Here is a 14,769-nt window from a genome sequence, read left to right on the forward strand (position 1 = left end):
AAGCAGCTACACTATTATCCTCAATCTGAAATAATGATATATCACCACAAACAGTTAACGCCATGTAATTGAACTAATACCCTTTCTCTACAATTTGCAGTATCTCGATGAAGATAGGTGGGGAGGAATATAAGATAGTGATACAGGCAGAGAGATGGTATGCTTTTTTCTCAGGGGTATACTGTCTCAAAAGAGGAGGACCTTAATCAAACTCACGTGTGTGCTATATGTCGCACTCCTCAGACCAGCTTGGTGACATATTTGGCCTCCGTTCAGTTGTCTTTTCGATCTGTCTGTGGATGCAACAGTCAGTGTCCAGGAATGCAGGTCGCATAGTGAAACTGTTGATAAACCCTCGGTATGCACCTGTCAGCGAGAAGTGCCCAAGCAGCACTATTGGCAATAAAGACATTTCACATCTAAAAGGAAGCTGTGGGTGGACAGCTCCTGTCACAATGTTGTTTTCACCTCTCTCTCTATCTCTCGTCTTTCCACCTGATTGTCAGAAAATAAGATAAATCTGATTAGTAAATACCTTCTTCACAATGAGGTTGGGTCAGTGACAGAGTGTAGTTTATCTGCAGCGTTGTTGATACAGTCTCTTTGTTGTATGGTGGTGTGAGCAGTGGTGGAAAGAATAGTATAAGTACAAGTAGAAGTATTGTTACTCTGGTGATATTTTACATAAGTAGAGGTAAAAGTAGGCTACTGGTGTAAACATCTACTTAAGTAAAAGTCAAAAGTAGCTAATTTTTCAGAGTGAAAGTTACAGAGTTACGCTTTAGCAAAGAGAACGATGTTAGATGTGATGTGTTATCATGCAACTCCAAAAATAGTTCAAACTAAGCTCTTTTAATTGGAAAATTTGGAAATTACAAAAAAAGTGCACAAGCAAAGCCAGATTACTCTTCTCTTCTTTGCTGACTGACTTTTCAGTTTCTGTTGCTTACAGTAACGATTGCAGTAACTGGAGTAAGTGTAATTAGCTACTTTCACCCTTACACCCTTATAGGTGTGAGCCTGTTGACAAAGACAATACATGGCACATACAGTGTGTTTAAGTTTAGCAACATGCAGAAACCTGTTTCTGTCGGTGGTGTCACTGGTGTGAGCATACAGCTATTGTGTGAATGTGAGGTGAGTTTCTGTTGATTTCTGACAGACTGCTAGACTGCTTCTTTTTACCAATTTCTATCTATCTATCTATCTATCTATCTATCTATCTATCTATCTATCTATCTATCTATCTGTCTATCTGTCTATCCACAAAGCAATACTGCCTTGTTACTGCCAGGGAATGAAATTAAATCTTCCCCTTCCCCTTCCCCCGACAAAGACAGACCTATTTCTGTTCAGCTATTTACAATGCACTGGCTGGAAATCAATTAACCCCTAGATTTTCCCTCTATTGCCTGTCCAAAGTCTCCACAGTAGCCTTTTCTCAACAGCCCTCAGGGGAAAAGGGAAAATCACCCTGTGATCAATACGGTTCCCGAGTGTTGAGCCAGGCACAAAGATTCCTGTGTCACACACATCACATGCTATTGGGACACCTAGTTGTGGGCACAATAGAGTGTCTTTCCTATAATGCAGAGCCACAGCAACTATAAAGCCCTTCTTATGGCCCTGTGCCCCTCCTCTCAAATGCCGAAAACATCTTAACTGTTAGGAATTCAAGATTGCAAATGTTCTGATAACCATGTCACTTCCCGTCCCACAGCTTTGGGGGTGGATGTTGTGCTGGAGGTGGACAGACCGCTCCGGTAGGTTTCGATGATGAAACCGATGAGAGATCTTTAGGTTCTCAGCCTCTCACTCACTATGACAAAAGAACCTCGGTCAGGCAGCCGGGAAACACAAGCCCTGGCATTAAGTTACATTTCCCTCGGTAATTGTAAGGTGTTTTGTTACGGAGAGCTCCCTGTACTCATTGGATATATGCTCATTATAAGTTTCATCTTTCATCTTATGAGTTTCATCCTCAGTAGCAACAGGAAAATGGAGCATTAGGTCTATTGACTGGGCCTGAAACGGTGCACTGCGATCTGTATATTATATAGCAAAGGTCTAAACTACTTCAAATAGCACATTATTGATACCACACAGTCTCTCTCTCTCTCTCTCTCTCTCTCTCTCTCTCTCTCTCTCTCCCGCCCTCTCTCTCTCTCTCATTCTCTCTCTCTCTCTCACACACACACACACAAACACACACACAACAAAATTAAAATGAACAGAGAGTTTCATAACTGGATTGTTATTGTTTTGGAGTCATGTTACAGAAGGCATTGCAACTTTATCCATCACAGGGAATTTTCCAGCACATGTCAATAATCACTGTCTCACAGAGAGGGGCCTTCCTTGAGGTGTTTGCATTAAGTGCCCCCAAGTGGTTTAATGAGGAACTGTGAGCTACTGAGCTGAAAAACAAAACCTCTATCTGATGAGAGCTGCTTGCTCTTCACATAAGGTTTTGCTGTCATCTGGTGGTGTGTTTTTATATTGTAAGCTGTGTCTTATGTGTGTATTTCTGAGACTACTGTAGGGGGCAGATTTATGTCTTTATGTATTCATGTCTAACATTTAAGCCAGGATTCACTTTCACAAGCCATGACAGCAAAATATAAAAGCATATATGTTTTTAACTATGATGAGCATTCCCAGTCAGACATGGTGAGTGAAGAAGTATTACAAACGTAATTAACAAAATTAATAAAGTAATTGAAGTAGAGTGAAACTACATTGCGGCAAGCCAAATAAGTATAACATAGCAAAGGCATTATCAGCATCACAATGTTTGTAATGTTTATGTAAGAAAATGTCATGTAAGCATTTGCTTTTGAATGAGAACACCCACATCTTTTGATCTGTAGTCAGTTTGTGTGTGTGTTTACATTTCACACACACACACACACACACACACACACACAACTGTGCTTGGCAATAGTTAGCAATGAAGGCCATGCAGGTGGTAATGTGTGCATGTGTGCAGGGTCTTAGCTGTTGCCAAGATGATTTCACTCCCTTCTCACTTCCCTTTCCCCCTTCCCCCCTGGGCCAGAGGGGCCAGCTGTGGGGAATGAGAGCTGCGCTGTGTTTATGGAAAGAGTTATGGATTGGCAGTTTCTTCTCTCCAAGGAAGAGGGCGTCGGTGGCAGAGTTTCTGTTTAACATTAGTTTTGATCTCTGTTTAGCAGGACTTGCTGCTGTCACCACCAGCATATTTCACAAAGAAATACAGCATTGCAAAAGTCTGAATGTTTTGAACACAGCAGCTACATACTATTCATCATGACTAATAGGGCGTCACTCCAGAAATTAACACTAACTTGTTTGATATATCTGTACTCTGACTCTGACCCTACTCACCCTGATATGAGATTTTAGCAGCTCTGTTTGTGATTTGTTTTCTTGAGTAAGATGAGACTGTCGTTGCCCCTCCTTGTTTTTTTGTGGATTTCTTAAGGCAGGCCACCACCCACACCGCTCCCTCTCCACCACTCCCCCTTCACTCTGCTGCTCACACACACACACACACACACACACAGTCAGGCAGGCTGAGCAGCAACACTGCAAGCAAGGGGGCAGGGGGAAGACAAACACAGTCACACTGGAATGAGCTGTTACAGGGATCAACCACGAGCCTTCCTATTCAGGCTCAGGAAGTTGAAAACGTGAGGAAAAGCTGCATCTGTTGGACAGCAGTTGAGAGGAAGGAGCTGTAAAACCGCAGGGGAACAGACCTTCTCCTGCATACCTCTCTTCACACACATCCCTGGATCTGCCTGGAGGAGAACACTCCCATCACACATCGCACGCCAGCAGGCCGTGGAAAAAACAAGAAGAAGAGACGTGGATAGAGAAAAACTCAAACAGGGGAAAAGAAGAAGGAGGGAAAGAGGGACAGAAAACAAGGGCGAGCGCAGAAGAGAAAAAAGAGGGGGGAGGAGAGGATGGAGGCCCTGCTTCCTGTACTGCGGAGTCACCCGGGACTTTCAGTTCTGGTGTGCTCTCTGCTTTTCAGGGTGGCCCACCGGCTGCTGCAAAACCTGCCCGTGCCCAAGGTGGTGCAGCAGGATGACTTCCGCGCCTGGAAGTGGAGGAACCTCTCCGTCTCCCTGGTTCACTCCCTGCTCACTGGGACGTGGGCCTTGACCTGGTAAGTCTTCACACTGGGACACCATTGTTCATTCACTGTGGATCCACATGATGTGTTGTGCAGGGGCGTGTGGAGCAGTGACAGTCTGTGGCAGCAAGAGAAGAAGAGCGTGTTCGGGCAGGGCGAGGGATGGGGGGAGACAATGGCATTTTTTTAAGTGTGGAGGGGAAATACCACTGTATGGCCCATACAAAGCTCTTCTCAGAATTTACTTGTTGATCGCTTTGCAATGTTGTTTTGTGATTTATTGTTGTTATGGTAAAACCCCACTTTCAAACGACAATCTCTGTTAGTCAAACAAGAATCTGGAAAGATTAACAGGAAAAACCTGCTGGCTAGACGACTGTTGTGAAAGTATCATGAGAAACAATTTTTACAGGGCGGAGACAACGCTGCTGACTCATCTTTCAAGTTTAAGGACAGAGAAATAAAGTTAAACTTGACCTGGCAGTGAAACAATATTTTTGTAGCCTTAGTTTTAGTTTAGTAGTTTAGTTACCACACTTACTTAACTATGTTAGGCTGTACTATGTGATAACATGTATGATCAATGATTGAAAACTGGTGGTGAGGGTTAGGGTTAGGGTTAGTTACTTGATTCAAAAACAGGTTGTTTTGCTTCCATGCTTCCATAATCACTAAGATGTAGTAACAAGGCAACATGTGAAATAGTTAGTATGCTTCTTTCCATGTCATAAAAGCACTAGGTTATTTATTAACATTCATTCATTCATGGCATATTTATACAGGGAGGGGACACACAGATTAAGGCGTGTCCTTTTTACCAGACAACAATAAAAAGTGTAATTAATCAATAGTATAGCAATAGTATATGCTAGTAATATAAGTAGTAGATATACCACAGTATATAAACTAGATATAGTTAGCAGATCAATATTGAAATGAATAAAATACAAAAATAGTAATAAAACAAACTAGTAAAAGATGAATGACACTAGTCCTACTACAAGGATAGACATCTATTGGTAAAGGGTTTAAAAATCCATAATACCTGATATTAATGTCTCTGCTTAGTCAGGCTTTTCTCTCCAGGAGTGAGCCCATGTATGTCTGAGTGAGGGGAATACAGACTCCTCTATCGATAACATGTGTCCCTCTTCAGTGTGTTGGTTTGGCCGGAGACGCTGCGCAACATCCACTCTTACTACACCCCTCTGTCCTACCTGCTCGTCTGCGTCTCATCAGGTCAGTGAACGCACTGTGACAAAGAATGACACTCCAGGGAAACAACTGAAACAACTGCATTGTAGTATGATATGTTTTAGATGCTAACGTGAATTTGTGTGGAAGAAAATTTAACATACATGTACTAACAGCTGAACTAGCCCCCCCCCCCCTCTCTGGAAATGTATGTTTCATGATGAATGGTCAACAATTTGTAAATGCAACATTTTGTTTTGGCACATACAGAAGTCTTCTTGCATTGTTGAACATTGCTATTAAAGACACCAAGCTTGTTGAAGGTACTGAAGTACAATCATCTGCCTTATGAGTTGATAGTGTGCTTGCACAGTTGATGTTGGCCAGTCTGCAATCTGATGGGGGAAAAAAAAGCCTTGATCCGAGAGTTTCGTGCACAATAGGGAAATGCGGATGACGACATTGTTATCCATCCTTTAATAGAGCAGAAAATCTCTATAGAGAAACACTGCCACCTTCCAGTCACTGCTTTCCAGAGACAACAGACCCGCCCATCTCACCTGATCCACAGAATAGGGGAATGGGCGGCACTTCCAAATCACCATGGGCACCACAGCTAATCCTCTAAAGACTCGGTGGTCTGGTCTGGCTCCTGGGCTAGCTGTAGGTGTCAGGTGTTACCGAGTCTTGCATGCATCTGTGTGTAACCATGAAGACACAAATCTGTGGAGATCTACCCTAACAACCACAAACAACTGTTAGTTCCACTGAGGCAAACCACACCAGATACTGGAGGTCATGCTGTTTAACATAGTGACTGGTTATCTGTCTAGCTATTCACAGCATGCCAGCCATTCAGAGGCACAAAAGGACTCTTAGTCACTTGAATACCTCCAGCTTAATGAGGCCTACGCAGTATGCTAACCATGGTTATATTGTGAACTGTTTGGTTGGCATCTTCTAAAAATAATATGAGGAGAGGCATTTAACCCCACTCTCACTGGCTGGTGAGATCAGTGCCATAACTGCTGTCTGCTGATGGCTCTTGTTAAAAGTGTTACAAGTGAGACAGGGCAAAGGTTTAGATTCATTGCAACCTTATACTCTGCTTTTGAAGAGTGAGCTCAGTGAAGCATCATTGATGCCTCAGCAAAGTTGATGCCAACAGTTCAAGGTCTCCAGCTACATGCTGTGAGTTGTCAGTGGTCGTGTGATTCAGTAAGTAGCATAAACAAAAGAAGCGGTAACACTTTATTTGGATAGTCCAATGTTGATACTCAACTATCAGGTGACAAAAAGCAGATGTTCAACAAAGCCTTGATTCGTGTACTCTTTTGACACGGTAGTTTTCATGTGAACAAGCAACGTTTCGCATGTGAAAATGTGAATGTTATGTTTTCACAAGTGAAACAATATTGTCATATGTAATAGCAGGTGAAAACGAGAAAAAATGTCAACATGTGGAACAAACATTTTCTGAAGTAAAAAGTGTGACGTGATGTCAGTGTGACTAAAATAAAATTCACATATGAGAACCAACATGTGAGTGTGAATTCACATGTGAGTTTTCACATCCTCATCATATTTTTTTGTAATGGACATGTCATTTGTCAGTTTGTTGCATCTCTACAGACAATGTAACCATAACTCCAACCTTAACCTAACATTAACAAGATTAAATAAGACTAAACAAGATTAACCCAGACATTGAATATCTATAGACTGCTTTTCACACTGTTGTATCATCTGAAACTCAGTAGACTTTTTAGTGACACGTTATAGTCACTTGATAGTGTCTTGTGTATCAGCATTGGACTAAGCAAATAACTTGTGACCAAAGAAGCTCATAAAATTTGACTACTAGTCTGACCTGATCAACTGTCACCCTACAGCACGCATGCCAGTATGTTAATTTCTTTTTATCTTTCCTCACAGGATACTTTGTGCAAGATGCAGGTGACATTATCCTGACTGGACATGCAAAAGGATCATGGGAATTCTTGCTCCATCACGCACTGGTATGACAGCCTGCCTGTGGCCATGTTTTCATCTCAGTTGTATCATGGTTGCATTCCTGGTTCGGATAACCTATCACAGCGAGTATGTTAAGCTCAGCCACTTAACACTTGAACTACATAAAGCCTGTGGAGGAAAGTTACTGTCAAGGTGATCTGCGCTAGTAGACTGCTTCATGGGCTTGAATGAAATGTGTGTGTGTGTGTGTGTGTGTGTGTGTGTGTGTGTGTGTGTGTGTGTGTATGTGTGTGTGTAAAAGACAGCGAGAAAAAGAGATAAGGAGAGAGAGAGAGACTGAGAGAAAGAGAGGTTTTATCTGGGGAAGAAGAAAATACTATAAAGCTCGCCTCAAAGTTTGTTTCTAAATGTCACCAAATAACAGGACAAAATGTAAATATTGAGAAAAAAATATGTACATTTTGTCTTGTTTTAGAAATGTTGCCCCACCCCCATCCCTCCCCATGTCCTGTATTGTTATAGAGACTTGAATTGTTTAATTGTTTTTATATGCTACTATGCTCTTATACGCTGTTGTTGATATTTGTAGAATACTGTTTAATTGTTGATCTAGTATCCATTATCTGTGAATGGCTTACATTACTTACATTATTTGACTTTATCCTTTATCCTAAATAATTGCTGACAACTTAGATCCTTTCCCTGTCATACCAATAAAGCAGAAAGTGAGAGAGAGAGAGAGAGAGAGAGAGAGAGAGAGAGAGAGAGAGAGAGAGAGACTAATTAAGGAAATAACACAGACTGTTTGTACAGCCTAAACTGAACTGACTCCAGTGCATGGTGCCACTGAGCAGAGAATCACTGTCTGCTGTAGGCAACTCATAAGATCGACTGACATACTTGCATCATCTATTTGTATCTTCTATCTATATGAATGTGTCTTTATTCTGAGATTTACTGAAGTAAATCTTTGAGAATGCATGGCAAGATCTACAGTATAATGATTAATGCCGCCAATATATCATTTTTAAAGCTTTGTTCACCTGCATAATCACCTGTCTGACAGCTCTGTTAACCCACTCATCTCTCTTCTCTCTCTCTCTCTCTCTCTCTGTATCTCCTCCTCAGGTGATCTGGTGTTTCCTGTATGCCCTCTACACCCAGCTGTATGTAGCCGGCGCTGTAATAGCTCTCTTTGTGGAGGTGAACAGTGTCACCCTGCACCTGAGGCTGATGCTGAAGCTGGCAGGCGCTCAGTCTTCTCCGATGTACCAGATCAACAAGCTGCTCAACCTCTTCACCTACATCGCGTTCCGCCTGAGCGCCCAGTTCTACCTCACCTGGTACATCTTTAGCAATTACTCCTGGCTGGACCACGCCGTTTACTTTCTTACCACCATGATGGTGATGAATATTATGATCCTGATTTATTTCTACCGCCTGCTGCGCGCTGACTTCCTCCCCCGGAAAAAGAGCTACGTGGGCCAGAATGGGACGCACAATAACAACTCCAAAAAGTTTCTCACTGATTAATTGTGACTGGACAATGAACCACTGTACATATATTCTTTGGGAGTTTTTACCTTATGTTCTTTCAAACCATTACTGACACCATTCCTCGTGCCAACAAGTTCCCTTGTTGCACTGTGCCACACTGCCAAAGATCAAAACCCCCTGGTTCACCATAACTGATGATGGAACAAGGTGCAGCCTTGTTCAGATGCTGCGTTTCAGAGATGTCGGAAAGTCGGAAATTCCAACTTCATACAAGGAAAAATGCAATGGAACGGCCCTTCAAATCGGACTTCCAAGTAGGAAATTCAGGCAAGATTTCTCAACGCTGAGTTTTCCCAAGATGCAGTTATCTGACGTCACATCGACATCCATCGAATCCTCAAAATACACTTAAGATTTTCAGTATCACATGACTTTAAATCCATCAAAACCTGATAAATACTTAAACTTTGACTTAAAATTTGAAATGTAACGTTGCATTTACAGTTGCTAACATTCTTTGCTAACAACATATATAATTGGCATAACATTAGCTTTTGCAGTATTTTATATAGGGAAAATTGAATCCATTGTTCTCTCCTGGTCGTAAGTACAACCTAACAGCTGTGAATTTCCGACTTCCGACGTTAAAGTGAACGCAGCAAGAGACGGAGACATGTCCTCTCTCTGTATGATGCCCACTGTGGCTGAAGAGAAACTGGACTGAGACTTTACTGGTACTTACGACGCACGTGTTGGGGAACATTCAGCTAACACACCACAACGCAGGACAGTTTCACACTTGAGGTTCTCATATTACATTTTGCATTGGAATCTGTTCTTATTTGTCACAACCATAACTGAAGCTGAGCTGGATCATGTGGCTCCACTTGGCATCTAACTCTCTCATAGCTTAGGTGGTCAGGACAGGGAGTGGAGTATGAGAATCCCTTCATAACTAGCAGGCAACAGCACAATCAAACAATATATTTGATATTGTAGCAACAGTCAGACTTGATATGGAGTAATTGTTCCAAACTGAGATCCACTTTTTGAAATGATGGTGCTTTTTAAAAGACACTATGGTACCTTAATTGTTTGGTTCATTTCTACAGAATGAATCCCCTATATTTTCAAGATATTAAATGATGAACTCCAGGTGAATATATGTTTTTTTTTCTTTGGATACATAGCATTTTGGAAATAATTGAATTGTACATTCCTTTCTGATACATTTCAAATGACAATACAAGTGCAAAGCTGACCGTACATTCCAACCTTCATCTAATCGCTCCATAAATCATAGGTACTGACAGTGTCATTTAAAAAATAACAATCAGTACATTTCATTTAAGCTATTATATTATTTCTATTTCAACAAAGGCCAGGAAAATCTAAACAGACATGGACAGAGCGTAAATGTGTCTGGTGACCTGTGCCTTTACCACAGTGCCTTTCGAAATAAGAAAGTACTAGATCAGTGATATATGTATGGCCTTGTAAGATGTGGGCAAACATTTTTTTTCTTTTTGAGAGAGAAATTGAAATTCATTTGATCATGAACACAATAATGTTTGAGATATCTTGTATTGAAGTTTGAAGTTGCGGTTTGAAGTTCAGTTTTGTTTTGTTTTTCAGGAGCCTTGTATTTTGGATTGTTGAGTGACACACCATGAATAAAGAAATATTAAAAATCAATGGGCTGTTTATGTGTGAATTTGAAGATTTTTTTTACAATGTATAGGCTGTAAATGTACTGTGATTTATTTTGGTTAAGTATTATATAGTATAGTATTTTATTTAGATTATAAAATATATATTTATCCAGGGAAGGTTTGCTGAGTGTTTATGCTGCTTTTTTTGCTCTGTTTTACATTCATACAGTTACTCACATTCACACCTGGGATTTCCCAGTGAAACTACAGTCTTTTACTTTCACCAGCTGAGCAGCTCCAGCGTTGAAGTTTGGGTTGTGCGGGTTGTGAAGTGCCTTGCTCGAGGGTAACAGGAACAAGAGTAGTTAATGAGCAAGAGGAGAGTAAATTCAAAGCCTATATCTGTAAGATCAGCTTCAAAACCTGTTCTTTTCATTTTGTTCTCTCTCAATCTCTCTCTCTCTCTCTCTCTCACACACACACACACACACACACACACACACAGATTGTGGTTGCACCTTTGGGTTTCATAGCAAGCATAGTTCAGGCAAATTAAGAGTCTTATGGCGCCCTCTCTGGTCCACACATTTAATAGAAATTTAATAGAAGAACAGAACAAACGAGCCTCCTGACAGTGTCCTGTAATAAAAACAATCAAAGTAGAAGTAAAAAGAAAGAAGGAAAAATAATGAACAACCCGCTAATTGTGTAACTATGTAATTATGGGGTGCTAATAAAATAACAATGCTGTAGTTACAGGGTAACAAAACAAGAAGTCCGGCAATTAAGAGGTAACAATTTTGTAATTATGAGAGATTTATAAGGTAGTTATGGTGTAACTGTTTTTGTAATTACTGCATACTTAAAAAAATAATTACAGGTACAGTAACGGGGGGACTAAACAAATGTTATCGGAGCTTAAAGGTTTATGCACTGGAAAAAGGCCATTGTAAAGTGCTACCCATGTTTTCATTAACTACATGGGTTGATGCACAGGTCTGAAAAGATGAATTGATGATGAATAACTTTTTTTTATTTTCCTAAGATATGATAGTAGGTAGCAGTAACAGGTAATAGTAATATATAGTAGTAACAGTAGTAGGTAGTAGTAAGATTAGAGTGAGCTAACTTGTGGCTTAAAACAGTGAAAGTGCAATAGGAATTAGCAATTAAATGGATGTTTTCCGCATTAAAAATACAATATGGTATAAAATACCATGCCCCTACACAAGATCATCTTGATGAATGGGAGCCAATCATCAAAGCTGATTCTAAACTGATGCTGTTCCTCCAGGACTTGGAGAAGGAGGAAGAACAATGTCCTGTTATCATCAAGAGGGAAACGGTCAACTGTTGTGCACAGACTGAGGCCGCTGCTGAAAGCTTGGTCACCGTCCTGCATCAACCTGAATGTTGTGAGGGAACAAAAGTCACTGTCCTCTCTGCTGGACCTGACAGTAACTCCACCTCAGAGGAGGTTCTCCCCGTCTCTCTTTCTGAATACACCCTGATTCACCTGCTTAAGGAAGGATCAACCAATCTGCTTCAGGAGTCCCAGGCTTCAGCCATCCAGGTTGAGGTCAAAGCGCCACCAAGCCTTGTGGTTGAAACTGTAAAGGACACCAAGGATCTGTCCGGCCTGACCCTGGAAAAGACACTTTCACCCGTCCAACTGGTCAAACCTACAGCACCTCAGAGTTCCAGTGCCAAAGACAGCCTGTTGACAAAACCAAAGAAGAAGAAGAAGCGTGGCTTCTTTTCTTGGCTATCCCGCATATTCCGGAGGAAGAACATGAAATCTGCTGACAACATGGCTGCAACAGCAGAGACACCGCTCAAACAGACCTGCCAAACAGAAGGAGATGAGCCAAAGCCCACCTTGAACACCCTCTCACCTGCAGTCCACTTCTGAACTCCTGTCATCTTCCTATCCATCCTATCCATCCATCCATCCAAATAATTACAGGTAGTGTGAAAGCATGGAAACTGAGAATGGAGAAGCTGTTTATTTGAATGTATAACTTTGATTTGTATGTTTTGATTATTATTTATTTCTGGTTCTTGTTTGTTTGGTGGAATTCAATGCCTCGGTGTCTTGTAAGCCCATACGGGCACCATGTGGTGCGACACATTAATAAAATATATCTATCTACAATAACGTAATTAGAGGGGACAAACAAACTTGTTCCCTGGAGTTCCTGAATCAAAGTCAGCAACTTTTTTTTCCCCCAAAAAAAGTATTGGTAGGCTACATTTAGATGACATCCACCAGAAATATATTTTGAGTGTCCAAAACACAGTTTGGATAGCTACATTTGCAGGAAAAAAATAGATGTATTTCAAAATGTTCGAACTATATTTCAAAATTACATTTTTGATAACTTTTTTTTAAAGATTTTGATTTTTTTTTTTAAGATTCACATCTCTAAACATATTCTGGAATATGTGTGAAATGTTTTACTCCTACTTATCACATTCAACCAGTATATAAAGCTATCTAAAGATTGTTTTGTCTTTTCCATCATTTACCAATCAGTTTCAGATGCTTCCTCATTTTCTCCACCAGGGGAACAAGGAGAGAAAATCTGCAAGGAAAACTCTGGGAACTGAGTCAGCGGTCCGGTCGACGTTATTTCCCCTCAACTTCCGTGGATCGGGTTTCAGGTTTCAGCTCAGCCGCCTGTAAAGTTCATACTTTATCAACTTGAATGGGTTTATACTGCAAAAAGACGCATCTGTGGGAGGAAAAAGCCGAAACATAGAGGAGAGGAGCTGAGTTGACTATCCTGTCCCTTGCCAAGGTATCTAACATCTTTACAGACTCTTACATGACTCGTAGTCTGTTAATTTAGCGCAACACCCTTTTTAAAGTGTGGGTTTATCATTTTTAACTTCTTGTAGTCTTAACGTGTAACTTTTAACAAATGCTTTACCGAGTATCCACATGAAAACTCGCGTGATTTGCGCTCTTGTAGCCTAAATCTCTGTTGTTCAATTATTCCAGTTTTATATCGCCGTCCCGGACCAAACCTCTATCTAGTAATTAGACTTCTCTCTTCAGAGCTTTGTTGAACAATAGGATTAAAAGACTGGATCATCTCTCCGGCCAACTGGTTACAGTGTTGTCTTGTCTGTCTCTGCATGTGGCCGTGCTGGCTGCTACACATAAGATAATACATGGATTCTTACAATAGTGTTTGACTTGCTTCTCCCTCCGCCTGTCTCTCTCTCTCTCTCTCTCTCTCTCTCTCTCTCGCTCTCTCTCTCTCTCGCTCTCTCTCTCTCTCGCTCTCTCTCTCTCTCTCTCTCTCTCTCTCTCTCTCTCTCTCTCTCTCTCTCTCTCTCTCTCTCTCTCTCTCTCTCTCTCTCTCTCTCTCTAGGGATTTGTACATAGGAGTCCCTGTAGGTACACAGTGACAGACAGGAGGAAGGTGTGCGCCTGCTGATTTTCATTTTTGGGTAAGCTGGTTACTTGGAAAAGCAGAATAAATAGGAAGCTTGGGACAGTTAGGTAGTAGGTATCATGTTGGGGCTGGCGACATATGTATTTCATATGTAAAACCTGTGCAAAATGTGCCGCAGTTTGTTTCAATTGTGTAATGTTTGCTGTTGATGAGAAGCGGTGGCTGCAACTAAAATGTTACGTGTATTATATTAATCTGGTTTTTGTTTGTTTTGTTTAGATATTATGATTGGGACATAGTTTCTTCACCTGGGTATAGGTTGTCTTGTTGCTGGAATGTGGCAATACATTTGTTTTAGAATGAATTCTCTCTCTCTCTCTCTCTCTCTCTCTCTCTCTCTCTCTCTCTCTCTCTCTCTCTCTCTCTCTCAGCATGTTATGTTGGATATAGATTCATTATAAATTTCAAATAAATTTAATTTTATAAGTTTAATCCTCAGCAGCAACAGGAAAAAGCAGCATTCGACCTACTGATTGGGCCTGACACACTGCAGTCTGTATATTATCTACTAATGGCACATTGTTGATACCTCTCTCTCTGTCCCTCTCTCTCTTTCCCTCCCTCTCTCTCTCTCTCTCTCTCTCTCTCTCTCTCTCTCTCTCTCTCTCTCTCTGATAAATATTTACCCAGCAGCCTCATGTCAGTCCGTGTTCCAGCCATGAGTGTTTTCCCTCCTGTTCGAAGGGACCGCATCATTGCCCAGCTCCCCCAGGTAAGACATTAATAACTCTTCACTATAGAGGCATACGGTAAACCAACGCTGTAAAACGCTGCACAGCCTCACTCACGTCGTCCTGCTCTTCTTCTAGTGTTTCAGTAAAGAGGCTGCTCTTCACACCAAGGATGAGTTCAACAACAAAGTGAA

The 14,769-nt window shown here is 41.1% G+C and overlaps 1 protein-coding gene and 1 long non-coding RNA gene across 3 annotated transcripts; both read left to right on the forward strand.

Annotated features, from left to right (window-relative positions):
• The first annotated feature begins 3,546 nt into the window (after positions 1 to 3,546).
• Positions 3,547 to 10,465, forward strand: tlcd1 (TLC domain containing 1). The gene is made up of 4 exons (XM_071527138.1): positions 3,547 to 4,156; positions 5,280 to 5,362; positions 7,253 to 7,335; positions 8,420 to 10,465. Exons 1-4 carry the CDS (start codon positions 3,951 to 3,953, stop codon positions 8,822 to 8,824), a joined length of 777 nt encoding a protein of 258 aa, XP_071383239.1. The 5' UTR covers positions 3,547 to 3,950; the 3' UTR covers positions 8,825 to 10,465.
• Positions 10,466 to 13,103: 2,638 nt separating this feature from the next.
• LOC139650445 (uncharacterized) lies at positions 13,104 to 14,769 on the forward strand. 2 transcript variants are annotated; one of them, XR_011695642.1, is made up of 4 exons: positions 13,104 to 13,241; positions 13,821 to 13,899; positions 14,535 to 14,616; positions 14,714 to 14,769. It is a non-coding gene; the product is annotated as an uncharacterized lncRNA (long non-coding RNA). The 2 variants fall into 2 exon arrangements; XR_011695643.1 differs by having other exon boundaries at positions 14,538 to 14,616.

Source organism: Centroberyx affinis, unplaced genomic scaffold (genome assembly GCF_046629955.1).
Source record: "Centroberyx affinis isolate AG114_WGS23_722 - 3 ecotype Tasmania unplaced genomic scaffold, CSIRO-AGI_Caff_v1 ptg001494l_1, whole genome shotgun sequence".
In the NCBI taxonomy this organism is placed as follows: domain Eukaryota; kingdom Metazoa; phylum Chordata; class Actinopteri; order Beryciformes; family Berycidae; genus Centroberyx; species Centroberyx affinis.

Coding starts and splice junctions, on each gene's coding strand:
- tlcd1 (XM_071527138.1), top strand. CDS start 3,951: ATGGAGGCCCTGCTTCCTGTACTGCGGAGTCACCCGGGACTTTCAGTT. Junction 4,157..5,279: donor GGGACGTGGGCCTTGACCTG/GTAAGTCTTCAC, acceptor GTCCCTCTTCAG/TGTGTTGGTTTGGCCGGAGA. Junction 5,363..7,252: donor GCTCGTCTGCGTCTCATCAG/GTCAGTGAACGC, acceptor CTTTCCTCACAG/GATACTTTGTGCAAGATGCA.